Source organism: Glycine soja, chromosome 14, assembly GCF_004193775.1.
Source record: "Glycine soja cultivar W05 chromosome 14, ASM419377v2, whole genome shotgun sequence".
NCBI classification, from domain to species: Eukaryota; Viridiplantae; Streptophyta; class Magnoliopsida; order Fabales; family Fabaceae; genus Glycine; species Glycine soja.
In genome coordinates this window covers 45,431,351-45,458,088 of record NC_041015.1, presented here as the reverse complement: position 1 = coordinate 45,458,088, position 26,738 = coordinate 45,431,351, and the positions used below count along the sequence as shown (strand labels likewise).

Below are 26,738 nucleotides of genomic sequence, written 5' to 3'. Positions count from 1 at the left end.
GTGCATAAAAAGGAGTTAAGTTATGCATTATATTAGTGGTGAAGACTTTGATAGTTGACGGCCGAAGAATTTTGTAACTATGGAATACATATATGACCGATGTATAACAATCTTGAGTTGCATTGCCCTAAACCCTACTTTAATGCATCCTAACTAGTCATTATACAGATTTGACTTCTTTGCTGTTCTTTTTTATGTTGTTCCTGTGTTACTCCATTAAAATATTAATACATAACAATTGCGTTAATATTTAATGGTGACATTTAATTTTAAAAATTATGAAAACTGTATAATTTTAAAAGAAGTACTAGGATAGCACAGAAAAAGATAACAAAGAAACCAAATTCGCATTAGAATGTGTATTTTCCAGTTTAATAAGTTTCAAATTAAATTGCAATCTAAACACACTTACACATCATACACACAAAAATCAATTCTAGAGACAAAGTAACTCTAACTAATAAATGACTCTTTAAAATATTAAAGTTTAACTTTTTAAACTCAGAAGACTAAAATAAAAGATAAAATGAGAAAGTAACAAACTTTCATCCACTATTACAAACAAAGCTTTTTAAGTCGGTTCTGCAGGTCATTTTACGACGGTTTTGAACCGTCATAACACGCAGTGTCATAAAATGTGCCAACATCTACAATGACGATTTTGAAACAGTCTTTAAAGATTGGTGTTTCTAAGACGATTCTAGAGATAACCGTCTTAGAATGTATTATTTATTAAAGGCGGTTATCGGTTGTTAACCGTTATAATAAACAAACTTTCTACGACGGTTGTTACCAAAATCGTCTTAGAAAGTAAGACATACTAAGACGGTTTTTGCTGTAACCGTCTTAGTATGTCATTTGTTTGTAAGACTTTCTAAGGCAGTTGTTGCTAAAACCATCTTAGAAAGTAAGACATATTAAGACGGTTTGAAACCATCATAGTATGTCATTTGTTTGTAAGACTTTCTAAAGCGATTGTTGCTAAAACCGTCTTTGAAAGTGAGACATACTAAGATGGTTTTTGTTGTAACCGTCTTAGTATGTCATTTGTTTGTAAGATTTTCTAAGGCGGTTGTTGCTATAATCGTCTTACAAATAATTACTTTGTTCATATACTAAATTTATATGCTACCACCAAGCATGGTATAACAACGACACAAAAACAAAAAACAAAAAATCAAACACAGCCTGAAGTATTCTAAAAGGGATAATTTAGTATGAAATTTACTCTTTATGCTAACCTTGTCTAATGCAAGACTGAGGCACTTCTTTGCTGCTGTTAGATGTCCTTTTTTCCAAATGCAATTTCCTAAATATAGCCAAGCATATGCAAGATATGGGTTTAACAACATACATTCAATGGAGTCATCCCTCATATGTAAAAAAAACATTCTACTTGGAACTACTGAATAATATACTAAGCTGCTACTTGACTTCACAAACACGGACACTGACTGTCAATTGTATATATGTTTATGATATCCTTTACGTTTAATTAATTTGTTTTAAAGTATTTAATAACATGTTATCACAAAGTATCTTAGTGCATGGGGTACCCTAATTATCCTTGCTACACAAACTATTTTGGATAAGCGAACACAATTATACTCTAATCTAGCTATCTACAAAATAAAAAACACACTTCCTATCCAACTCATAATTATATTCTAACTCATACACCAATTTCAGATTTGGGGGGGGGGGTACCTTTTCTCATTCTAGCACCAAACCTATATGACATGAGCTAACCTCAAATCCATCACTATATATAACTAAGTCACACCAACCATTTTTGAAAAAATTTCATTCCAAAAGCAATCATATACGGACCAAAGTACAACATTCCAAATCACCCTCTAATTATTTATGCAGTAAGTTATTGAGCTTCAAGAACACAAATAAATAACCAGGAGGGGTGGATCAAAGGAGAAATATAGAAAAATGAAAAATGTGAGCAATATTGTTCATAACATCAAACCATCCATCATCTTCTCATCTCATCAGCTCAAAGTCAATAGAATTATTATGGAGAGTATTTTTTTTCCTTATGATCATTCACTCAATTATGTATTCAAGACTGAAATTTAAAATAATTAATTAAACTGGAATAATCTTATCCTAGCTATTTCAGATGCTTGATAGTGCATTTAGGTGTATATTGATATTGCAACTTTGCATTAAGGTTTACAGGAAAAAGGGTACATACAGCCCAAACAATAGAGCTAGGCCTAGAGGCCAAAGCTAGAACAATAATATCCCCAAGCACACTTGCTTATAAACCTAAAGTAAATAAAATAAAAAATTATTTCTTGAACTAGTACTTAAATCATTATCTTGTTTACCTTAAAAACCATTATCAAATATATCTTGTTTACCCTAACTGTGATATGCTTAGGTATATGCTTACATCTTTGGTGCAATCTAGAATCCATAGTTATTGCTATTGCTCCACTATATATAATAGAGACTTATAGGTTATTAGTTAATTTGTTTTTATCTTAACCCACATATCTTGCGGATTAGTTTTATATTTCTTAGCATCGCTTAGCTAAATAATTAAAAAGGTTCCTATATATAGACTAAAGGTTAGGATTAACTTGTACGTGTAGCTGCTATGTTATTCATAGTTTATTAATTAGACATTGTTAATTAGGGGAAATTAAATATAGTGCAACATTGACCTTGTTCAATTAAGCTTCGGCTTTCTAATTTCTCTGCTTTCTGAATAAATAGATATGGTTTCAAGGATAATTTATAATGATGTGATAATTATAGAGAAGTAAAAACTTAACAGCAGAGAGGATGATATAAATGATGATGATATATGGTAAGAATACAAGTAAAACCCCCAATATATGAAAAATTATTTGTACAATACATAATTGATATTTCAATATGCTATAAAACTCATCACACTGTATTCCCAATATATGACATATTATTCACTTATTCTATACTTATGAAATATCTCTGGGGATAAGAAAGGTCGGAAAAAAAGATAGACTTCCTTGCTATGTATCCATGCCTCTCATGATTGATGCACATGTTAATTAATACTATATAACCTAACAACTCTCAACTAAGCAAAAAACTAAATCAATATAGCAAGCAATAGAGTAGTTTTAACTAAGAAAAAAGTAGCTATACTTAAGCCAATCAATTTCCTTCCAGCTCAATGAGTTCCAATTTTGTTTCCATTAGTTAGTAAATTAAGAAACATCCAACAAACATTAAAATATTCAACTAATTCACTACATGACCCAAATATTCTTATGCTTAGAATGGTAAAAACTAAACCTGTTGCTCAAATGCCAAGCAAAGCCTTCTCAACTCCTCCTCTAGCTCTCTCCAGAACAGCACGAACCTACACTCACACCCGAGCAATCAGACAAGAAATTCAAAACCCAAAAACTATTATTAAATGAAATCAACCAGAAATATGCAGACACTACCAATGGCTTTGATGATTCATCATTTCAGGACTGATTCCAACAAAAAAAATGGACAAACAACTACTCCTACATGAGATTGTGTTGGGACTTGGAAATATAAAGTTATGTGCTAGGGTTTTGTTTTGTGGCTTGGGCTTGTGGGCTTTGAGGGTCCGAATGGGTTTACGTTGTGGCCTTCCTCATTTAGTAGATATTCTTCGTGCACCAGTCCAATCTCAAATACACCAAACAAATCATGTGAAAATTCAAATTTGTCTTTCACTTAAAATCTTAAATAGTCCCATCTCTCCCCTCACCTTCTTAACATCCCACTCATCCTTTCCTATTTTCACAGCATACTCTGAGTTAAACCAGTTCTCAACTATCCCCAAACTTGATTCAGACACTTTTTCCTTATATTTTGATTACTATACAAGTGACCTTCAAGACACAACTGAAAATAATAATTGATAAGCATTTCTATATGAAGCATAAGTAAAAGGCAAGGCAGGGGATGCAAAACAAATAATTAAATTAGTAATATGATTACTATAGTCACAAAAAACTATACTAATTAGGGTGGTGAACACCATGAGTATAACCAAAGTAATTGAAAAAATAGCAAATGAATCTGAGATTGTGTCCTCTGAATGTCTTGGTTTGAGAGGGGAGAAAGATAATCGAAGAGGAAAAAGGAGGTTCGTGTTAGGTTTGAGGAATTGTTTAATGAAGGGATAGATTGATGACAATATAAGGTGCGAACGGATTCAAGTCGGGACCGAAGACGCAAAGGTTTCGAGTGACAAAGATGGAGTTCATCCGCTTTGGTGTCGTCAGACCCACCGCCATCGGTGCCATAGTCGGTCTTCTGGAACTTCCTCTCATTGAAAATCTCGGTCTTCTTGCACTTCCTCAAATCTTCGAGGACACCGAATCACTCTCTTCTTTCACCTCTATTTTCAAACTCCGAAACATTAAAACCCCCAAATGGCCAAACCCTCAACACAATTGGTAGCTTTTCCTTTCAGTAATGAGTATCGGTTGGATATAGAACAAGGATTTAATTACTATAGTCAAAACAACATGCACAGAAGTATACATTAGAAGTAATCAAATGGAAGAAAAATAGGAGAACATACCTTCAAGTAACACTCACAAAAGGAAAACCTTAAGTGCCCTTGATATGACTTTGTCTGTGCCGTTTGGTTTGCTAGATACTTTCTTTATGACTTTGTAAAGAAGTGCCTTCGATAACAATGTTCAAAATTTTAGTTCTTCTTGGCGTTGGGACACTATGTATGTTGGGGGGTTTTGTTTCGAAGAGACTGTGAAAATGGACGAGAGGGCGCGCGGCGTAAGAAGGAAAGTAAGAGTTCTTTGTCCGCTAGCTAGGGTATACCAAAAGTGAAAATGATATACAAAGGCGGTCTTTCGTAAAAATCGTCGTTGTCTTACTTCCTCATAATTACAATATTGCCACCGAAAGACATTCTAAGACAGTCGTCTATAACCGTCTTAGAATGTGTGACGTTAAAGACAAAAGTTTTCTCCTTTATTACAAAATTGCCACCACTCCGTATTCTAAGACGGTTTTTAACAACCGTCTTAGAACTCGCGTCTTAAAAAAGTGCTTTTGTAGTAGTGATCTCATCTTAACGAGAAAAAGTGTTATATTAAAAACATTTTTTAAATATATTCTGTTTCATTGGTTAAAATTCATTAAAAATAAAAATTTGAATGGTATTATATTTAATAGTTGTCTTCAAATTTTATAATTTTTAATCAATTTTAATCAATTAGAAAAAAAAGGCATTTGAATGAGTGTGTGTCACTCCTCTTAGTAAAAAAAATAAAACATACTTAGCTTTTCACTTTGGGGCATTAGAATGTGTGTTTTTGGTTTGGTAAGTTTCAAACTACAATTCACAACATACACACAGAAAAATGATTCTTGAGACAAAACAAACATTCTTACCTCAATGAAATCAAGTAGGAAGCAAGAGGCCAACCACCCCAACGGAGGAGGCTTAAAAAACGTGTACCCTACAAGCTCCCTAAGTCTCTCTGGCGTTCGCGGCACCAAGACATTCGCAGCCTCATCCAAATTCGTAACAAGAAAAAGCCCTTCCTTCACATCCTTCTCTTCCATACACACCCTAGACCCACACACCACCACTCTCTCCACCACCATCATCCCCTCCTCCATCGCCGCCATGCAGTACCCAACAAACCCGTTGTAGCTCAGCCCCACTAAACTCACCCTTTGCCTCCATCACCCGCGCCACACACTTCGCTTGGAATCGCTCCCCGCGCTCCGGCCGGGTCGTGTAGGACCCGCCGAAGAACACAAGGTCCGACACGTACATGTTATAGTGAGGCGCCACGTGGCAGATGAAGTCCCCCCATTGCCACAGCGCATTTGCTCCTAACCTGTCAATCAGGAGCAGGCTTCGCTTCGGCTCGGACCTTCGGCTTCCAGCAATGCATCACGGTCCTGTCGTTTAGGTCTGTGATCTTGGAACGAAGGCCTAAGCCGGTGAATATCGATCGGTAACACCGGTTTCGGGTCTCGATGAAGCTAAACAAGCACTGAGTCATAATTGATAGATAGATAACAATTTAGGATCTACCTTAATTGGTTGAATTAATGATTGCGAGTGTATTATAAATTTCTTGATATTATTTTTTATTCTGAAACAGTTTAAAAAAAATAAGGAGCTTAATAGTTAGAAGCAACTAGCAACAAACAAGGTTGTAAAAAGTTAAAGAAACGAAACGAGGAGAATTAAGATTCGAGAGAACGGTGTTGTTATTGCTGTGACTTGTTACTTGTGAGTGAACGCTGAAGGGAGATTGTTGAGAAACCATGTGGAGGGGAATGATGAGAAAGGACTGAATAGAAGAGAGAAGCATGAAACGGGTAGGCTGGGAAATAAAAAATGTTTTTAATGAGGAGGAATGGAGGTTGAATATGGAATGTAGATCATGTATTTCTATCACGTGTTGTTGTTTGTCTGGTGATTTGGTTGGTGTGAGGAGTGAGGTTGAGGTCAATGATTGAGGCCTTTTTTTATCACTAAAAGTTTTAAAATAGTTTTGGATTTTTTTATAGAATCTTTTCACTGATCCGATAGATTATTAAATAAAAATATTAATTAAATAATTTTTTAAGATATTAAATATTTTTATTTTTCAATATAGTATCAGTTCAAGTGAACTGAAATTGGAATTCTTATGCATTGAAAATGAAAAAAATATTGATTGGAAAGAAAATTTTAATTTAAGAGGTTTAATTATTTAGCAGGATTCTTATGTTTTTACTAAATTTTTAATTAGGTTATTGAATTTTTTAATTGGGTTCTTCAACTTTTAATTTGATTTTTTTATCTGATTATCGTTAAGAAAAATTAATCACAAACACTTGATTAGAGGTGTAAATAGGGAATTGGTGCTTTTAGGGTGTGTTATGAACACATTTGAATCAATTGAGAGATTTCTTGAGGAGTTTCGACATTTGCATGTCAATTCACGAGTTTCTCATGATTGTCTTGCATTTTTAATTCAGTTTCTACGATTAATTTTTTATAACATAATTAAAGGGGAGGATCCAATTGAAAAAAAAAAATGTTCAAGAATCCAATTAAAAATAAAATAAAATTCAGGATCTAATTAAAAATTGGTAACAATATGAGGACTCATAAATCAATTTAATCAAAGATTAACTAAGTTTTTAACCTCTAAACATTTTTGAAATTGAAATTTTAGTTCTTAAATAAAAGTTTGAGTGGTCAAGGTTTTTTAACTTTTTCAAAATTTAATTTTTAGTCCTTAAATAAAAGTTTAATTAGTCAAGGTCCCTTAACTTTTTCATTAAGATTTTTTTTAAAACTTTTGAAAAATTTGATTTTCAACCCTAAAATCTCATTAAATAAATAAAAATAATTTTAAACTTTTATTTTAAGATTAAAAACTAATTTTTAAAAGTTTATAGACCTTGACCCCTCCCATAAAAACTTAAGAACTAAAAACCTTAATAAAAAAAGTTAAAGAAATTTGACCGGTCAAACTTTTATTTAAAAATTAAATTTAGAAAAATTTTAGGAATTAACTGTTTATCCTATTAAGGATGGATGGATCATATTTATAATAAAGATGGACCAATCAAATTAATAATATCATGGAAGAGAAAAATATTTTTATTAAATTTTTTTATAAAATATTGTTGGAAAGATTTGTGATAGAATTTTTAATTCAAAATTATTTTCTCGATGACCCAGTGGCAGGTAGCTGCGTTGGCATGTACTCTCTTGCTTCTCCTTTCCCCTAAGCATTTTTATTATTAATTATTAAAGTGTAATAGCTTTTATTTAAGAAGATACTAGCTTGTGAATCCGTGCATCTAGAAAAGAGTAAAATAAATAAATGTTTTAATAAATATGTTTTATTTATTTATTTTACTATCATTTAACTTTCATGCTATTAAAAGGTTAATTGAAGTAGAGTAGCTCGATGAAGATGATGTTCTTTTATAATCCGACCCACACACACATATTAATGATGCCCTGTACATTGTTATTTGAATTAAAATAAAACATAACTTAAAAGATGAAGTAGCCTAGTTTAGGGAGCACGAGCTTCGTCCATAATTGTGTTAGTTTTGTGCCCTGTACATCCACAAGTTTATTGTCCAGATTTATGCATTCTCCAAGTGAAGTTCATCATGGAGCAACAAGAGATCGTTTTGAGGTACATAAGAGGTACAATTCACTATATGGTATTTGGTTTTTGGAGAATGAAAGAGAGCTTCAAGGTTAAGCAGATAGTGACTGGACTAGAAGTTTAGATGATGCAAAGAGTACCTCAAGCCATATTTTCTCCTTTGACAGTGGCATTTTCTCTTGGTATTCCAAGAAACAAGATGTGGTTGGCCGATTCTCAGCTGAAGTTGGGTATATTTCAGCTATTGCAGCAACAAATCAAGCCATTTGGCTAAGAATTTTTTTTTATCAGATGTTGGCCAAATTCAAGATGCAGCTACTATTATTTGGGTGGAAAACAAGTCAACTATTGCTATAGCAAAGAATCCTGTTCAACAATGGAAGGACTAAGCACATTAAAGTGAAGTATCATGCTATTATAGAGAAGCAAAAAAATAAAAAAGAAATCAGCTTGGAGCACTGCAATTCTGAAAACCAGATTGCAGATATCATGGCAAAGGCACTGTCCAAAGGCAAGTTTGAAGAATTGAAATCAAAGCTTGGAGTATTAAGAAAAATCTCAAGGAGGAATGTTAGAATATGAAAATTTTCTAACTGTTTTATTAAATATCCTTGTAGCATGTTTGTTTACTTTTTAAGCATGCTTTTGTTTAATAGCTAGTTGTGAGTTAATGATGCTTGGTTTTAGTTTGCCATAATTTGTTGTTTATTTTATCCAATCAGGAACTTGTTAGTTTTCTATTTAAATCAATGGTTTTAGTATGTATGCAAAATCTGAAATACATCAGTTTAGTTTGTTCCTTTCATCTTCTCTACATCAGTTAGTTTCTATGTTTCTGGTTTTCTAATAAAACCTAATCAGTAGCAGAATTATTAATTCTTTTAAGAGGTCATGTTCTACCACAGATTCTTTAAGTCTATGTTACTAAACTAAAATACCTTACATGTTTTTTTTTTATTATAGAGAAGTGTAATGCAAAACTAAGTACAGTCAGAATAAAAAATTTCAGCTTACAAAAAATTGAGGATATATACACTATAGATCAATGAAAAGAAAATATAAAAATGTAACAATAAATAATTAGGAGACAATTATTACCCAGCAATGTTCTTCAATTTCTTCCATGCATGTGTGATTTTGGTCTTCTGGTTGTGCAGTTGTTCCACAATCGTTGCTACCTACCGCACTTTCAGCATTTTGAACTGTGGGACCTTCTATACTTCTTTCTTTCTGAAGAAAGTAGACATCATTATCATGGCTTACAACTCAAATATCTAACATTTACTCATTGCCTAAAAGAAGTTTGTTTATTAATTACAACTTGCAAATGGTGTGGAAAGGTATAACGAAATGGCATTCTTTCAAAGATTGAATGTACGTGCTCAAAATGTTGTGTCACTTATGAGGAGCGGAGAAAGTTACTGGATCGTAGAAAAGAAATATGATTTTTCATTCATTCGGTTCTGAAGAAAGTCACAGTAAAAAGTAAAATCTGTATGAAATCGATGGGCCCCACTGACGCAAATTTCTTCACAAAACACAGCAGAAATGCGAAGAAATAATACAGTAAACATGAGAGATTGAGCGCTTCCAAATTTAACCTTGTTGATGTCGAGTATGGAAAAGAGTCTGTGTGCACCCGAAAGTAAATAAAATCGAATGTGCTGGTAACCAAAATCGAATTTGTGGGTAGGATTCGATTATGGCTTACAGCTTTTTTTTCAAACACCTATGACTCTTTTAGCTTTCAGCTTCCCTTGTCCAGTTTACAAACATTCAATTCTATCTCCCCATAGTCGAATACATGTTGTTTAACACGAGTAGTTTTTTTTAAGGGCATAATTAATTACGTCTATTAATTTTTTTTTTTAAAATCATGACAAAAAAAATGGAATATATACACGTTGCTTCCCTATTCATTTTGGTGCACTTCTTTCTAAAGTCCTTTTAAATGGAATATATATATATATATATATATATATATATATATATATATATATATATATATATATATATATATATATATATATATATATATATATATATATATAATCAAATATTATTTAATATAATAAAATGTTTTATAATAAATGTATAAAAATTTCTAAAAAAAGAAAAAAATAATTATTATCATATGAAAAATAACATGGGTAAAATTGGAATTATAAAAATACTTGATTTTATTATTTTTTTATTTTCTACTAAATCACTCTAATTCAAATATTTTCTATATTTTCATCTTTATTTCTTCTCAAACTAACAATTTCATTTTTCACGCTCTTTCACCTCTCTTTAATTCCTTTTCTTTCTTTTCATTACTCACAATTTCATTCTTTTTCTTTCTTAGCAACCGAACACAGCCTTAGCAAAGAAATTTCTCCCAAGCAACTTACGTTCCATTGTGCCGGAGACAACCATCATACCAAACTACAAATTCAGAATTTCAGATTCAAGATATTCCCGAAAAAACAATGAGGGAGAGAGCAAACAAAAAAATATTTAGAAAATGCCCATTACCCGATCCGTTTCGGTATTTTAACTTTAACAGATAAACAAGTGATCACCACGTATTGAAGGTTTGTTTAATTTTGGTGCACCTTTCCTTGCTAGTACAAGGACATCTCCAGGTTGGGTACCAGGAGGTATTTGAAGTTCAGAAATGCCTTCAACTGTCTTCACCTATTAAGGTGCCAAAAATTAAATTGATTGGCATTGGGTAACAATATCAGCATTGATGGTACTTAATTAAAAAAATGGCAAAGAGAAAAGGAATCGAGCAAATATCAAATTTTAAATTCAATAATACAAAAAATATACAACCCCATATAAGAAATGTGAAAAGTGGCCATTAGTGCCAAATGCACAAGAGGTACATTTGTTTTATTTATATAAAAAAAATATGGCTTAGTACTGAATTTTACGTTGATAAATTTTTCATTCTCATCTATTTTCTCATATTTAAAAAGTTTTTTTTTTTAAAATCAATATAAGTAACTAACTGATGACGTTATCATTGATAACGTGAATTTGTGATAATTCAAAAATCATAAATATTTATTTTAAAATTAAATTTAATTTTCTTGAGGGTTCAAAACTGCTGGAATCATTTAAAGTAAAATAAATAAATAAACCAAAATAATTCAACACCATGATCTCAACGGAAGGGAACTTGCCGTATCTATTTATTTTTTTACTAAAAAAGGATGAAAGGAAACTTCAGGTCCACCAGTGACCCCAATTGTGTTCAACACAAAGACATAAATAAGCGCACAAACACCAAAGACAAGTAACAACAAATTCTCTTATCTAAAAAAAATGAAAAAAAAAATCATCACACGATAGAAATTGGTGTAGCTCAAAATATAGGAAACTCTGCCTTGAGTGGCTCCAAAAGCCTAAGTGTTGTCGCAACCACCTTCTCCTCCGCACCGTCGCCTTCAACCACTCTTGCATCCTTTGCGTCTATGTCGGTGCCAATCTACAGTGGGTCCCCACTTCGCCACCACCGTGGGCTTCTAGATCTCCAACACCAAATTCCTACACGAGCGTCGAGGGTTACGATGTAGTGTTGTTCTCCATGAGAAGGTGGTCAGAGAAGATTGAGAAGAGTGAGAAAGTGGTTGGACCTCTTCAATCCACGCTGGCTATACCCGCTGTCCTTGGCATCACTATCTGAGTCTCTTCCCTCTCCACAACCTCTATGTCTTGCGAGCTCTGCTTCCTCTCGCCCCCGCTCTTGCGGTCGGGTTCGTCGTCTCCGTCGCTCTTGATTTCAACCTCACCCTGCCCCTCCACCTTGTCGTCGTTGTGACACCCTCTACCCCTCACATATATATTAATAAAGGAATAAAAATTCAAATATTAATTAAAAGTATTTTTAAAACATTTTTAAATACAAGCCTTTCAAATGGGTAAAAGGCTCACATTCACTTTTTTCTACATCATATTCAAATTTGTCCAAATAAATAATAAAGTCATCTCGGCTCAAAGAAGGCCATCTAAGTTTCATACAATTAGTATAGAACCTATATCCTAATGTCACATCCTATCAGAGCGTAGTGTTCCCGTGTCCTTTAGCATGAGGTTCTTCATAGTCATCCACCTATTCATCTGCTCCCCCGAACACAAAGTTCAAGATCATCACAGGATCCAAACACAAACAGCAAATCGGGAGTGAGTTATCACATTTCTAACTACTAGAGAGAAACAACACAACATATAGTAGCCAAATACAATTTATTTAGCATATCTCACATTATTTCATCACTTTGTCATTCATCAATCACACTTTTCATCCATCAATCACACCTTTCAATCATCAATCACAATACACAGGAATCACACACTTCGACCAAGACATAATAACACACCAATTTCATAATAAACAATTAGCAAGCGTATGCAACAGTTATACTAAGACTCAAGCCTATATGCAATGTGGTACCATGTCAGTGAAAAACCTCGTCGAGCGCCTAGGAGTACATGACAAGACAAACCACACAATAGTAAGTCAAGTCACTCTCACTAGGTAATATCATAGGGAGACCAGTCAGTGTCACAGTGTTTTGCGAGAATGCTCCAACCATATGGGATCAACAAAGGCTTAAAGGAGCACTCAAACCGTGTGACCCCCAAGGCCTACACTCTGAAGAGTCCGTCAAGGCCTCTCCCTCCTGATTCAGGTCCAACCCAGAAAACATTTTAGCACACAAACTCTATCTATGAACTGTACAAAACACATGACTCCTCAATTGTTCTCAAAATAGTTTTAACTCGTCGTCCTAAAAGGGACTTAACATTAACTCGTCGCCCTTAAAGGGACTTATAGTCGTGTGATTATACAATTCATAGTTCATACTCAATGCACATAATATCTCAATCACATACATACACAATTTATCACATACATTCGATCTCAATCACAATGGTATAATATCAAAATAGCATGTTATCACACCTCATGGATCATATACACTTTACTTATGAACTATGCAATACACACATTTACTCAATTGTTTTTAAAATTATTTTAACTCGTCGGGTTCCCACAGTGGACCCCATCACAATACTCGTCGTCCTTAAAGGGTCTTACAATTGTGTGATTGCACAGTTCATAGTTCACAACTCAATACATACATCTCATCTCAATAAACATGTATTTCATCATCCGTCACATGTTCCATTTATCACATACGCACAGTTTGAATCATCATTTCATAACCTAAACATAACAATTTATACAAAAGATTTTATCACAACATGGGGTGTAAAACCTCTGAAATAGTTTCTCACAATTGTGTCAAAATCAATTAATCAAATTCATGGGTTAAACACAAAGACATCAAAAGCACTCAAGTTTATCAATCAATTCTCATCAGGACATCAATTGGTACATAGAACACAATAATATTGTATTTATAATCATAAAGGAAAAATTATAATTCAATAAACATCCCAAAATAAACCCAAATTTAGTTCTCTAAGGATCCCTACACATGTTCATTCTAACCCTCAATTGCGAATAACTCATCCCTTACCTCTGAGCGGACTCACGTGTCTTTAGCCAGCGATAGTAACATCTCTAGCGGTTTCCTAAGATTCCTTCAGTTATTCCTCCGACTGCTCCGATAGAATTCCCAAACGTCAGAGAGACGGAGAAGAGATTCAAACTTCCACTTGTACTGTCTTCATGAGATTCCTTTTTCTCCCTCCACGAATATTATCTCAAACATCCCAACGGTGAAAGTGTGCACAACTGAATTTCGAACAACATATCCAAATTTCATGAAAATTCAACGGTTAACAAAATCGGGATCGTAGTTTTACCGAGACAGTTTTGGGTTTCTATGGGAAATTAAAATGCTACAATGCGAAGGATTTTCCTCTAAGCTCAGATATGGTTTTGAAATTCCTAACGGTGAGAATGTTCGAAATTGGGTTGCGAACGTGGTACTCAAATTTCACGACGATCCAACGGTGAATGAGTCCGAGATCGTCATTTTCTGAGACAGGTTTGGTGGGCTGCGGGAAAAAGAAAGGATTTTGAGAGGAGAAGGGGAAAAATGAAACAACAACAACAACAACGCCTTATCCCACTAGGTGGGGCGGCTACATGGATCAACTTCCGCCATAATGTTCTATCAAGTACCATACTTCTATCCAAATCATTAAGTTCGAGATCATTTTTGATAACCTCTCTTATAGTCTTTTTGGGTCTTCCTCTGCCTCGAATAGTTTGTCTTCTCTCCATCTGGTCTACTCTCCTCACTACAGAGTCTACCGGTCTTCTCTCTACATGCCCAAACCACCTAAGTCTATTTTCCACCATCTTCTCTACAATAGGCGCTACTCCAACCCTCTCTCTAATAGCTTCGTTTCTGATTTTATCCTGTCGAGTCTTACCACACATCCACCGCAACATCCTCATCTCCGCTACACCTACTTTATTCTCATGTTGGCTCTTGACCGCCCAACATTCTGTTCCGTACAAAATCGCCGGTCTTACCGCAGTCCGATAAAACTTTCTCTTTAGCTTGATCGGTACCTTTGCATCACATAACACCCCCGATGCTTTTCTCCATTTCATCCATCCTGCTTGAATGCGATGATTCACATCCCCTTCAATTTCCCCATCATCCTGTATTACAGACCCAAGATATTTAAACCGTGTGACTTGAGGGATAATATGGTCTCCTATTTTCACCTCTGAGTTAGAAACCCTCCTTCTTTTGTTGAACTTACATTCCATATACTCCGATTTGCTTCTGCTTAGGCAAAAGCCATGTGTTTCTAGAGCTCGTCTCCAAGTTTCCAACCTCTCATTCAACTCCTCCCTCGACTCTCCAAGGACGACTATGTCATCTGCAAAAAGCATGCATCTCGGCGCTATCTCTTGGATTTGTTCCGTGAGGACATCCAGAATTAAGGTAAAAAGGTAGGGGCTAAGGGTTGACCCTTGATGTAAACCAATTGTGATGGGAAAATCGTCTGACTCTCCACCCTGTGTCCTAACACTAGTCGATACCCTATCATACATATCTTGGATAGCTCGAAAATGAGGCCAAAAAGAGGCATCTGACTTAACATAACTATTTATACCTAGGGTACTCAGCCTATTATTTGCTCTATATTTATTTATTTGTTTATTTTAAAAAAATAAACTCTATTTTATTTTCTATCAAACAAATAAATGAAATACCCTTTTTATTTTCTCTCAAATCATTATTTTAATTAATAATTATATCTCCTTATTTATTTATTTATTTATAAAATCTCATCATTTTTCTAAAACTCTATTTATTTATAAATAACAATTCTTTTTAAATTAGTTTATAAAAAATGGGATGTTACAGTCGTCCTTGCCCTCCTGCTCCCCCACCCCCCTCCCCTTCGTACTAAAAAATTGAAAATAAAAAGAAACACGAAAACTGTTACAAAATGGTTCGAGATCCAAATGTGGCGTAAAGAAAAGATTAGCGTCAAGGAGTTGTTGGTGTACAGAGGGGTAATTGAGTTAAAATAAATACTAATAATTTTTAATCACTAGACATTTTAAATTTGATTTTAAAATAAATACTAGTAATTTTTTAGTTGTCACAAATCATATTATCAAGATCCTTGAAACGCCAATTATAACTTTTTAAAAATCAAATGAATTGGGTTAGATAAATATAAAATTATAAATAAATGCTTATAGGTGTAATAAAGCTTTCACCAACAAACTTATAGAGTTGATGTAATGATATAAGACATCTCTAAATTCACATTTGAAGGAACAATCTATATTTGATAGGATTGTGTGCAAAATTAGTTTAGACCAATGACCTTTAATCATGCACAACCAACAGAATTAGTCTAATAGGATAAGAGATATTTGTGGTTTCTGACCGATGAATAAAAATTAATTTTAAATTTCAAGGATAAAAAACAAATTTATCTTAAATTCGATGGAACAAAATATATTTTTCCTTAATTTATTACAGAAAAAAGAGAGAAAAGTCCACAGGTGGGTTGAGTTTACTCTTTCTTTTTCCTAAATAATTAAAGGTAAAAAATTAATCATGAGAAATTAGGATTAGTATTTGTTAAAAAAAAAGGAACAATTATTGAAATAAAATATTTTAATATGATCTTTTTTGCTCTAATCTTAGACAACCCTTGACACTAGCTAGTGTCGCCATAATAGCGTACTCAATATGCAGCCAATGTATCAAACGGTTGATTTGCTCAACATTAATATAGTACAAGTATTTGAACATCACTAACGTAATCAGCTCAACAAAGAAACATTTTGGCCGGCCAAGGATTTGAAGCTCTAGATTATTTCTCTCTTCTTTTCCTGTTGTCAACTACCTGACCTTAATTATGTGGCATGCTATTATTTTTAAAATATTTCTCCTAACATTACAAATGGAAATCTCACATTGACTTCAGCCAATGAATCACATGGATCATAGATGCCATACCCATAATTAACTAGTGTTACCTCCAAATCGTTTCGACCTTTTATTGTTGTAGGTAAGTGTATAAAAACCAAAGTTCACTAGTCATATATCAGAGTCACGTTTGAATATGTAAAGCTTTTATTTTAAAATTCAAGTTAATATTCTCCAAGAAATGATGCATGGCAAATGTTAGTGACATATTTTCTAGTACATTCTTTATAACATTCTTTATTATTGATTGGAAATAATGAAATTGTGAGTCTATGAACCTCACATAATTTTGTAATTTTCAATTAATTTTAACCTACAGAGAGTATTAGAGAGTCTGTGTTGCTCGGACTCCTTACGTGCATTTAACTGAAACAGACACTGCATTCCTGTATATAAGAATACAAAGCTGCAGTTTGGCATTCAAGATTTCAAGTTCCATGATGGCTGATTCACTATCGGTTAATTTTGATTCTTCAATCAAGTCTGAATTCTCCACCGAACAAGCACACAAAACTACCCATGAGGCTAAACACTCTCCATCTAACATCCAAAAGGTAGCTAGCTCTAAAGCATAATGTATACATCAAAATAATCAAAATGCACCATATATACTTATCTTTATAACAATCTTCTCCAAGATCAATTTCTTGTTATTTTCATATGTGTCTAATGTCTATTGTCTAACTCCACCATTGCTTGTGTAGGCTATTGCTGAGGTTGTTGGTACATACATTCTTATATTTGCAGGATGTGGAGCTGCTCTTGTAAATGAGAAGTTGCCCCTTACAATAGTAGGCATAGCAATGGTTTCGGGTCTAGGTCTAACGGTGGCTACATATTCTGTTGGCCATGTCTCTGGTGGCCATTTCAATCCTGCAGTCACAATTGCTTTGGCTGCTGTCAGAAAAGTTCAATTTAAACTTGTAAGACACTTGTTCTATTAACTCCCATTACTTTTTCCAGTTTCCCACATTATATATCGTTCTTCGAAGGAAGCTCTGTTCGAAGCACAGTTGAACACTCAGCGAAAAATTAAACCTTGGTTTGTCACAATGTGGGAGATTAATCCCTTCTGCTAAACCCAGTCCCTGTTGGTAGTAACACCATTTATAGTAATAGTACCATGTAATATTGCAATATTATATATCATTCAAACACAAGGATCATTTGGTGCTCAAACTTTCTTCTTTCCACTGATTCCATTGTTTTTTTTGTCCCTATTGTTTCCTAGGTGCCTATTTATGTGTTGTGCCAGATGATGGGTGCTACACTGGCCCCTCTCACCCTCAAAGTGTTGTATCATGACAAGGCGGATATTGGAGTAACAGTGACTAAATACTTGAGCTCAACTTCTGATCTAGAAGCAATAGTGTGGGAATTCATCACCACATCCATACTAATGCTCACCATTCGCGGTGTTGCCACTGATCACAGAGGGGTACCATTAGTTATAATTTACCATGGATTATCTTAGTAGTAGCTATCTTTATTCTTTCTATTTCTCTGCTCAACAATTAATAGCATACTCTTTATGCACTATGTTGAACTTGAACATCTTAATGGCTAAAGGAGAAACTTTCCGCTCCTTTAGATTTGGTCTCTCTATAAAGATAGGTGTAATTGGAGAAATTTTTCATGGTCTGAGACTATATGATTCTGACCAATCTCCACTTGATAATGTAATCATATCTGTCAGTTTACAAAAGAGTAACTAACGTGCCACTGGAAAATTATTGATCAAGATCACATGATCCTAGATCCTATAATAATTTCTCATGCACTTGAGAGAGAAAACTAAAGAGTTATAAAATAGTAAAATTAAGAAAAATAATAAATGCACATATGTAACAAATCATTAAGGACAATTTTCCAATCAATGACTATATTTCTGCATCTTTGTCTCCAAAGTGAATGGTTTTGCTTAGGAAGAACAAGATTCCACTTATAAATCTGGAATTTTGTTTTATTTTGTTTGATGAGGTAAGAACTAATTTGGTGCCTTTACTGATTGTAACAGAGCAAAGATCTCACTGGAGTTGCAATAGGCATTTCAGTTCTGATTAACGTCATCATTGCCGGGTAAGCAGACAACTGCCATGGTCATCTTATAACAATTCTCGTTAGTGCAATCTCCTCACGACAAAAATGACAATCAGAAATTTTGTTCTTATATATAAACAACATATATAAGAACATTTGGGTTTATATCATAAGCCCAATATATATAAGAACATTTGTTTTACATTTGCAGGCCTATTACTGGAGCTTCAATGAATCCAGCAAGGAGTTTAGGTCCAGCTATTGTATCTGGTGATTACAAAAACATTTGGGTTTATATCATAAGCCCAATTCTTGGTGCAGTCTCAGCAAGTACACTTTACAAATTCCTAGAAGTAAACAAACCAGTTAAACCCGAACCATGCCATTGTAACATATGCAATCATAATCATTTACCTTTCTAATCCATCAAACTATAACCACTAGGGTCGGCCTAGTGGTGGGGGCATTTGGAGTAGTATGCATGGAGTCTTAGTTCAAACTTCATTAAGACCATTGTACCCAGAAAAACCATCAAACTATACACTTCCATGTACTTGATCAAACTCTTTGAGGATCTATAATCTCTAGTTAGCTTAAAAATAAACAATCCGATTACTTTAGTAGATACCTTACAAAATGCAAGTTCTTTATCTTTCTAAAATGTAGTTTATTCTGGCTAAAGTAAAACAGTTGAGTAAGTTACTAACTTGCTGGAATTATTTGCATATCTTTACTCAACCATAGGAAATTTCAGGAATAAGCATTACTAAGACAGGGCAAACAAAAAACAAAAAGTGTCTTTGGCACTGTCTTTTAGTTTGCCACATAGAGAAGTTTCGGAGATGTGAGCTCTGAGATGAGTGCACTTTACAGTAGTCAAAATAAATGTACAGGATAACGGGACAGGAAATGTAAATAACTACCTTGAATGATAAGCACAAACCTGAGTTTTAAGACAGGACCAAAGGTCCAAATCGAATAGTGGCTCTTTCTCCACCACAATACAAATTTATACTATACAGTAGGCCTACAAATTTTGTACAAGAGAGCAAAAGGCACCGCAGATGAAACTACCGCCTGCATGAACTGAAATTTTCATGCACATTGGAGGTCAGCCGTTAATCATGTGTCAAGACAGGTTTAAGGATGTAGGAAATGATCACATGTATGTCTAATGCCCATCCCATGTTTCCCAAAAGAAGAGGGGAGAGTGCATTTTCCATCTCCCTGATATTAATCGGCATGTTCTAGACGTAATTTACCTGTAATTGAAGTATTAATTGTAACAAGATAACAAGAAGACCAAAATAAATCATAAACATTAGATCAGAAACAAGGGAATGGTTACAAAAACTTAGACATGGTCATGTGTTATGATCTCACTGTTTATTCTTCTAAACCTCAATTTTAAAATAAAAAATATATAATAGAGGATCCATTGCCATAAACATTATCCAAAATATTGGAATTCGTTATATGATTTTCTTGATAAATTACTAATACATGAAAATATTGCAGTACACTCTTTACATCTAGAAACTACAGATACAAATCATAGAACATAGCATGACAATACATTATATAAAATTAATATGAAGTTAAAACATAAATCTTAAATCAAAAGACAGGATTGATGTTTTACAAATGAGCATGAGTGGTTGTAGATGTAACAAAATTCTACAACTTATCTAATTATTGTGAAGAGTACCAGAAGAGTGAAAAAAACCAAAAAAGCAGGCACACGGAAAGTGTTTTATAGGTCTTAAAGAAGCCTAATGAACAGAAGCAGGCTAGCCATACTATGTTTCAAAAATCTTCAAATGGTTGGAGAATGACCTAGTAAATTTGTAATGAAATTGACTAGCATGAGCACAAAGTACATATTAATCTTTTCAGTGCTTTGGGAAATCTCACCCAGTCTGAGGTAGCCGTGTCCAGTTCATCAATTGATGAGACTGAGGATGCTGCCTTTGCAAGTAAGATGAACCGGTTCCTATACCATTTTCATCATCTACAAATTGTTCTGAGAAATTAGAAGCTGGGGGGGACCATACTGGAACTACACCCCCATCCCTTTCTCTCCTAGTACTACTTGAAGATTCTGCTGTGGAATCTTCAGCTGCATTTCTCAGCCACGTTGTAGGATTATTCTGTACTCGAGTGTTTCTATTTGTATTCAGTAGCACCCCTTGATTCACTGTCTCTCTTGCATTTTGTTGTGTGGTTACATTTATAGGCACTTCGGCTCTGCTGTCTGCAGCCGAGTTTCGAAGGTCTGAAGATGTTTCTTCCTCTTCCACTCTCACATGGGAAGAAGTAATACTTGGGACCATCTGATCCTGGTAGCGCCGAGTACCGTGAGGTGGGTTGTTCCTAACAGGTTCAGGCCTTTCCTCCATTTGTATGTCTTGAGGAAAGGCAATAGGGGCTGATTCAGACGAGTCTCCAAGCCCTTCCTCGGTTCCATTTTCCATTGCAGCTCTTGAAGCTGCTTCTTGTCGCCACATTTGAATAAGTGCTTCTTGCAGTCTTACTTCTGCTGCATCTATTCCCACAATGGGAAGAGGATAATTTGAACCAAGTTCAATTCCAGCAGCTTGGAGTACAGACTCTGGTGCATTCCATGGATGGTGTATCCATTCAGTTGGTAATCTAGCAAGTTCAGGAAGCCAGCGTCGCACATATTCTCCATTTGGGTCACATTTGTAGCCCACAAACTAGAAAATACAAAACTCAAATTAGTGGATTTATCACAGGGTATTTATCATCTTTAAGCATTCAAATTGCTGACAGTAGCATATAACTCGAGTCTCAAAATGTCAATATCAAAGTTCATAAAGTATAACACAAATCTTAAGAGTTCAATCCAATTGCCCCCAAAATTGAAGAAACAAAGTTATGATTGATAAAAAATTAACTCAATAGTTATGATTGATCAACCATATTCAACGGCATTCAAGTGATACAAATGACTATCTCAAATTTTCAACACGAAAAAGTTCAGATAAGGCAAAAGAAGCCAGAGTGTTGTCTTATCCATGTTGAGAATTAAAAGAGTCATCATACCAGATCAGACAATTGAAGCTTCTCCACTGACTGAAATGTAAACAATAGTCGGATGGAGTTTTTGCTTCATCTAAATTGTTGTTCCAACAAAAAACTGGCTTGTAATATACATAGCACTATTTGAGGAAGTTCAGAAAAGAGGGTGGAAATACTTTCTGTCTCATTTCTCTGTGAAAAGACTCAGTGGTGGAAATAAGAGTTTATGACTTCATAAATTACACAAATCAGAAAAGTAATAACAACAGGCTTATGAAACTCATGACATGGCTTTCCTTTTCAATATAAAAAGAAGAACATGTGAACAGAAGACCATACACCAAAGAACATCATCAACTAAAGCAAGATTTTGTAGTTTATACACAGAAGCAACTGCACCTGTGGATTATCTATTCGGTCAAATTCGCGACCATCAGGGAGAGTGCCAGATATGTACTGCCAACCAAGAGCATCACTCTCAAGATCTGCATCCAAAAGGGTGTCCCAGAAATACTTCATTCCCCATCTCCAAGGAAGCTGCAGCACCTTCACAAAGAAACTTGAAACCACAACACGTATTCGATCATGCAACCAACCAGTTGCCCACAACTCTCTCATGCCAGCATCTACCAAAGGGTAACCTGTTCTGCCTTGTCTCCAAGCCTTAAAGTACCCTTCATTCACCACCCAAGGGAAAAACTTAAGGTGGCCTAGAAGGGGCCTCTCATGACTATAAGGGTGGTTGAAACTAATGTACCTTGAATACTCTCTAAGACCAATAGACTTGAGAAACAAGTTCACACTCTCTTCACCAGCCTTGTTTCCTTCATTGGCCCAAAACACTTGCTTGATGCGGACAAGGTGGAACACTTTCTTCACACTCACCTCACCAAAGTGCAAATGTGGTGAGAGAAATGAGGTTGTGGCACTGTCAGCCTTCCTGCGATTCTTCGAGTACTCGATTAGAGCACCGTTTACAAATGCTGCCAATGCCTTATCAGCATTGCTCCACCCGGGTGACCATGCTCGAGCAAGAAGCGCATTGCTTGCCTTTTCCGATTCGTCTTCAAACACCAATGTATCAGAAGGGCACCTTGATACATCACCTGAAACAAGGCGAAAAATTGTTACCATAGTGCAAAAGAAATTCATTACAAATGACAATGCTACAAAGAAAAAAACATGTACCAAATATACTGAAGTACACGTCGACATATATGTACAATGTACCAAAGTAAGACCCATACTAATGTCATTACTTTGGTTCTTGATTCTGTTCGTCAATAATGAAAAGTGTTACCATGGTCTTCCAAAGTTTTTGACATTAATTTATTCAATTAATCATTCAAACTGTCATGAAATTAGTCTTTAAATTAGACCTGCGCGTTACATGAATTTTTTTTCCCGTTGAACAAAGAACTAACTAATCACATTTTGCATAAAATGGTGAATTTTTTTCTAAGACTAAACTAGTAAAGCTTATCTACATAACCAAAATAGGCGTTTGAAAAACAAAACTTGCAGACTTATCCGATTTTTACATGAGACGCCAGCTGTAACTACGCAATAGAATATTTGTTGCATCTTTAATTTCTTTTTTTCTACAATGGTTGGTCAACTACATTGGAAGCCTATTAGTTGACGTGGCAGAATGATCTATGAATTTTTAATTGCATTTAAAATTTTAAAGAAAACTCCAACTTGTTAAATAATATGATTTAACTTCTGTACCTTTTCGCTATGTTACAAAGGAACTTTTAAAGCAGTTAAAAGCATCATTGTTCATTTCCCAATTTGGATAATTCGTTGAAGTGACGACTTCAAACTAGAGCCAGAAGTAAATGACTTATGCAGCTAATAGCACCCAATCAACACGCAATAATAATACTACTAATAAAAAAATGTGCGGCCAAGGGAGGAAAAAAATGAATAAAAGTAGACCTGGAATAATCCTTTTAGGTGGGAGAAGAGGTGCTTGTGGGTCATAAGGCATGCTAAGGCATCTTTCCCAAAAAGCAGAAAAAGTTGTGAATGGTTGGCCATGAGCATCATTCACATCCCATGGCTCATACAACAAGTCCGAGTTGAAGGAACGTACGGTAATGCCTTGAGCCGTCAGAACCTCCTTTGCTTTGTGATCCCTCACAAGTGACAACGGATCTGCAACACAGATAATTACTTACTTACTTACTTTGATATCATCATCATGAAGCTGAAGGGATGAACTTCACTTTTCTCATGAAACTATGAAAAAGGAAATCCAATTATTTAAATAGAGAAGAAAAAAAGAAGAAACCGTAATCAAACAACTAAAAAATAACAGACAAAGTTACCAAATTATAATATACACAACTCTAATTGATATAATCAAGGATCCTATAGTCTACAATGATGTTTTTTATTACTAAGTAATCAAATCTCCAAAACCTTGGTTGGTATCATGTTTGCATACATGAAAATAGTTGTACAAAAACAATTATATCTGACGAACAAAACAAAATAGTATGATATGATATATAATAATCAAAGAAAAGAAAAGCAAAGAAGATGAATTAGGAAGCACTAGAATCATATCATATATCATACATAAGCATGAGAAGTAAGTCATGTAAGAAAAGGAATAAAATTAAAACTGTACCATATAAATGGTTGAAAAAGAGTTGGGTAGCCCCGGTGGACTTAACAACCTCCAAGAGAGAAGAAATACTATTAGTGGAACGTTTGGTGATTAGAGGGGAGCCAAGGTTTCTCAGATAGGAATCAAGGTGAGCCAAGCTTTGTTTGAGCCACCACCTAGAGACCCTTCCAGGGTAGTATTGACCCTCTTCCTCAGGAGCCCAAATGAAGACACAAACCACAGCACCTGCTCTCACTCCTGCAGCCAGTGCAGGGTTATCCTCCACCCTCAGATCTCTCCTGAACCACACTATGCTGCATCCACCACCTGACATCTCCACACAAAAATTTCACCAACACCACAACCTCAAGAACTAGTCTATTGTTGTTGATCTTGTTGTTATTATTATTATTCAAACACACAAACACATACAACCTCTCTGTTAACCACCAGATAGATCTCTTTCTTTCCTTCCTTTCCCTTTCACCTCAAGAACACCACAACCACCAAGAAATGCTAACTAGTCTTAACTCTTACCTTAATGCCTTCTCTCTCTACCTTATTTTTTATTCCTTTTGGTCTTGGTTTTTTCTTTAACTGAGGGAGGTAAAAAGCACAACTTTGAGGTTTGGCACTTATCTTTTTTAATACCCTTTTCTCCCACACTTTAGCATTTCTTTTGGGAGAGAGGGGATTGATTTCTTTTGCAGAAAATTCTTATTTTTGGTGCTTTCACACACACAGACCAAGTTGCAACCAGAGAGAAGAGACACTGAGGAGAGAGAGAGAGAGAACAAGTGAAGAGGATTGGCCAACTGAATGGGGATACACAATGAATTGATAGGCAAACCACAGCCACACCTTTTTTATGTCACGTAGATTTTCGTATTTCTATTTATCCTATGCAACAAAAACAAATCACATCTGATCTACGTCTCTAGTTTCTTCTATTTTTTTTTTCTGTCCAAGTGACATGACGCGGAATCAGAAAAAGGATGGATACAGATACATGTACAGTAGTGCTGCCTCATGGTCATGGCTATTCAAAAAATTATTACACTCTTTTCTTTTTCAGCGTACGTACTTTACGTTACATTTTCTATCTCAGAAAAACCCACCTGGGCATGTCACATTATTTTTTCCTGATCCAGCATTGAAAACCTACGTTCCTTTTTTGAGGTCTAGAATCTTTTCAAGTTTTAGCTGTATTTCGACACGGAAATATATAGAAGATTCATTTGTGTAATAGTAGAATTGCAAATCAAGCACAAAAAAATAAATAACCAAATAAAAAGAATGGTCAATCTCTTACGTCATTTTATTTTAGTCAATTGTGTAACATGTTCCCTTGTTTTACGCAACGATTCGGGTTGGTTACTTCTATATGTTAATTAATTCATTAAGGGGTGGTATATATAGATCCCCGTGTACTTCTCTCAAAAAAAAAAAAATTGATGACATATAACCCACGGCATGTAGTAAAGTGCTACATTAATATAAACACACGGCATAAAATGATGATGTAAGATATTTAATTTGAAAGAAAAAATTATAAATTTGATTTTCTTAGTCCAAAATTCGATTTTGGTTCCTTTATAATTTAATTCACGAATTTAATCCCTTAATTTTTTTGTTATCATGTTATTTTAATCCTTAATCCCTAAATTAGACGTTGATGATTAATTACTCACCTTGATAGTCACGTATTACAATTCTATTGGAGGTTGACCTTAATTGTGTGCACGAAATTATCGTTGCAACAAATGGTGGTCAATATCCAACAAAAACATGACATGTGATGATCAACGTTGACAAATAAGTTAACGTCCAACCTCATGTTGAGGATTACAATAACAAAATTGTAAAAAACTAAGGAATTAAATTATAAAAGAATCAAAATCAATTATGAGATAATAGGAAACCAAATTTATAATTTTACCATTTGAAAAATAGATAGACATTTCATTCTATTGTAATGAATTTTTTTTACTAATAGACCCATGTGTCTCATCTAATTTGATTTAAGAGACTAATTACAGCTGGCCTAAAAGAATTATACATACGGAATTATTTTCCCCATGTTAAGGTAAGGAGCTTTAACAAGAGTTTAATTTCTACTATATAAACTTTATTTTAACTAGCGATTAATTATTAATATGAATTTTAAGATAATTATTAGTATATATTCTATTAAAAATAATTATTATATAAGTCATCAATACTATTTATGTAATTGATAAAAAAAACTTTTTTTTGAAAATATTTTACAATATTTTGTTTGATGATAATATAAAAATATCTTACATTAATTATAGTTGCATACACGATTTATACTTATGAAACTAGACTGTTTTAAATTTTGATGGACAAGAAAAAGCTAAAAGAAAAAAATAAATTAATCAAACTTTTTTTACAAGTTAAAATAATTAATACATCTTACCTTTTAAAAAAAAG

The 26,738-nt window shown here is 34.3% G+C and overlaps 2 protein-coding genes and 1 pseudogene across 3 annotated transcripts; 1 reads left to right on the top strand and 2 right to left on the bottom strand.

Annotated features, from left to right (window-relative positions):
* Positions 1–3,304: 3,304 nt before the first annotated feature.
* On the bottom strand, positions 3,305–6,029 carry LOC114384126 (annotated as a pseudogene).
* A 10,800-nt stretch (positions 6,030–16,829) lies between these two features.
* LOC114383099 (aquaporin NIP1-1-like) lies at positions 16,830–19,243 on the top strand. Its single transcript, XM_028342694.1, has 5 exons — positions 16,830–17,139; positions 17,290–17,508; positions 17,817–18,023; positions 18,603–18,664; positions 18,837–19,243. Exons 1-5 carry the CDS (start codon positions 17,023–17,025, stop codon positions 19,045–19,047), a joined length of 816 nt encoding a protein of 271 aa, XP_028198495.1. The 5' UTR covers positions 16,830–17,022; the 3' UTR covers positions 19,048–19,243.
* A 77-nt stretch (positions 19,244–19,320) lies between these two features.
* On the bottom strand, positions 19,321–25,141 carry LOC114383098 (cryptochrome-1-like). Of its 2 annotated transcripts, XM_028342692.1 has the most exons (5): positions 24,306–25,141; positions 23,609–23,827; positions 22,067–22,773; positions 20,540–21,342; positions 19,321–19,887 (listed from the first exon to the last, which is right to left on the bottom strand). In XM_028342692.1, the coding sequence occupies exons 1-5, from the start codon at positions 24,616–24,618 to the stop codon at positions 19,884–19,886; spliced, it is 2,046 nt and encodes a 681-aa protein (XP_028198493.1). In that variant the 5' UTR covers positions 24,619–25,141; the 3' UTR covers positions 19,321–19,883. The 2 variants fall into 2 exon arrangements, with proteins under 2 accessions (XP_028198493.1, XP_028198494.1); XM_028342693.1 differs by lacking the exon at positions 19,321–19,887 and having other exon boundaries at positions 20,183–21,342.
* Positions 25,142–26,738: the final 1,597 nt, after the last annotated feature.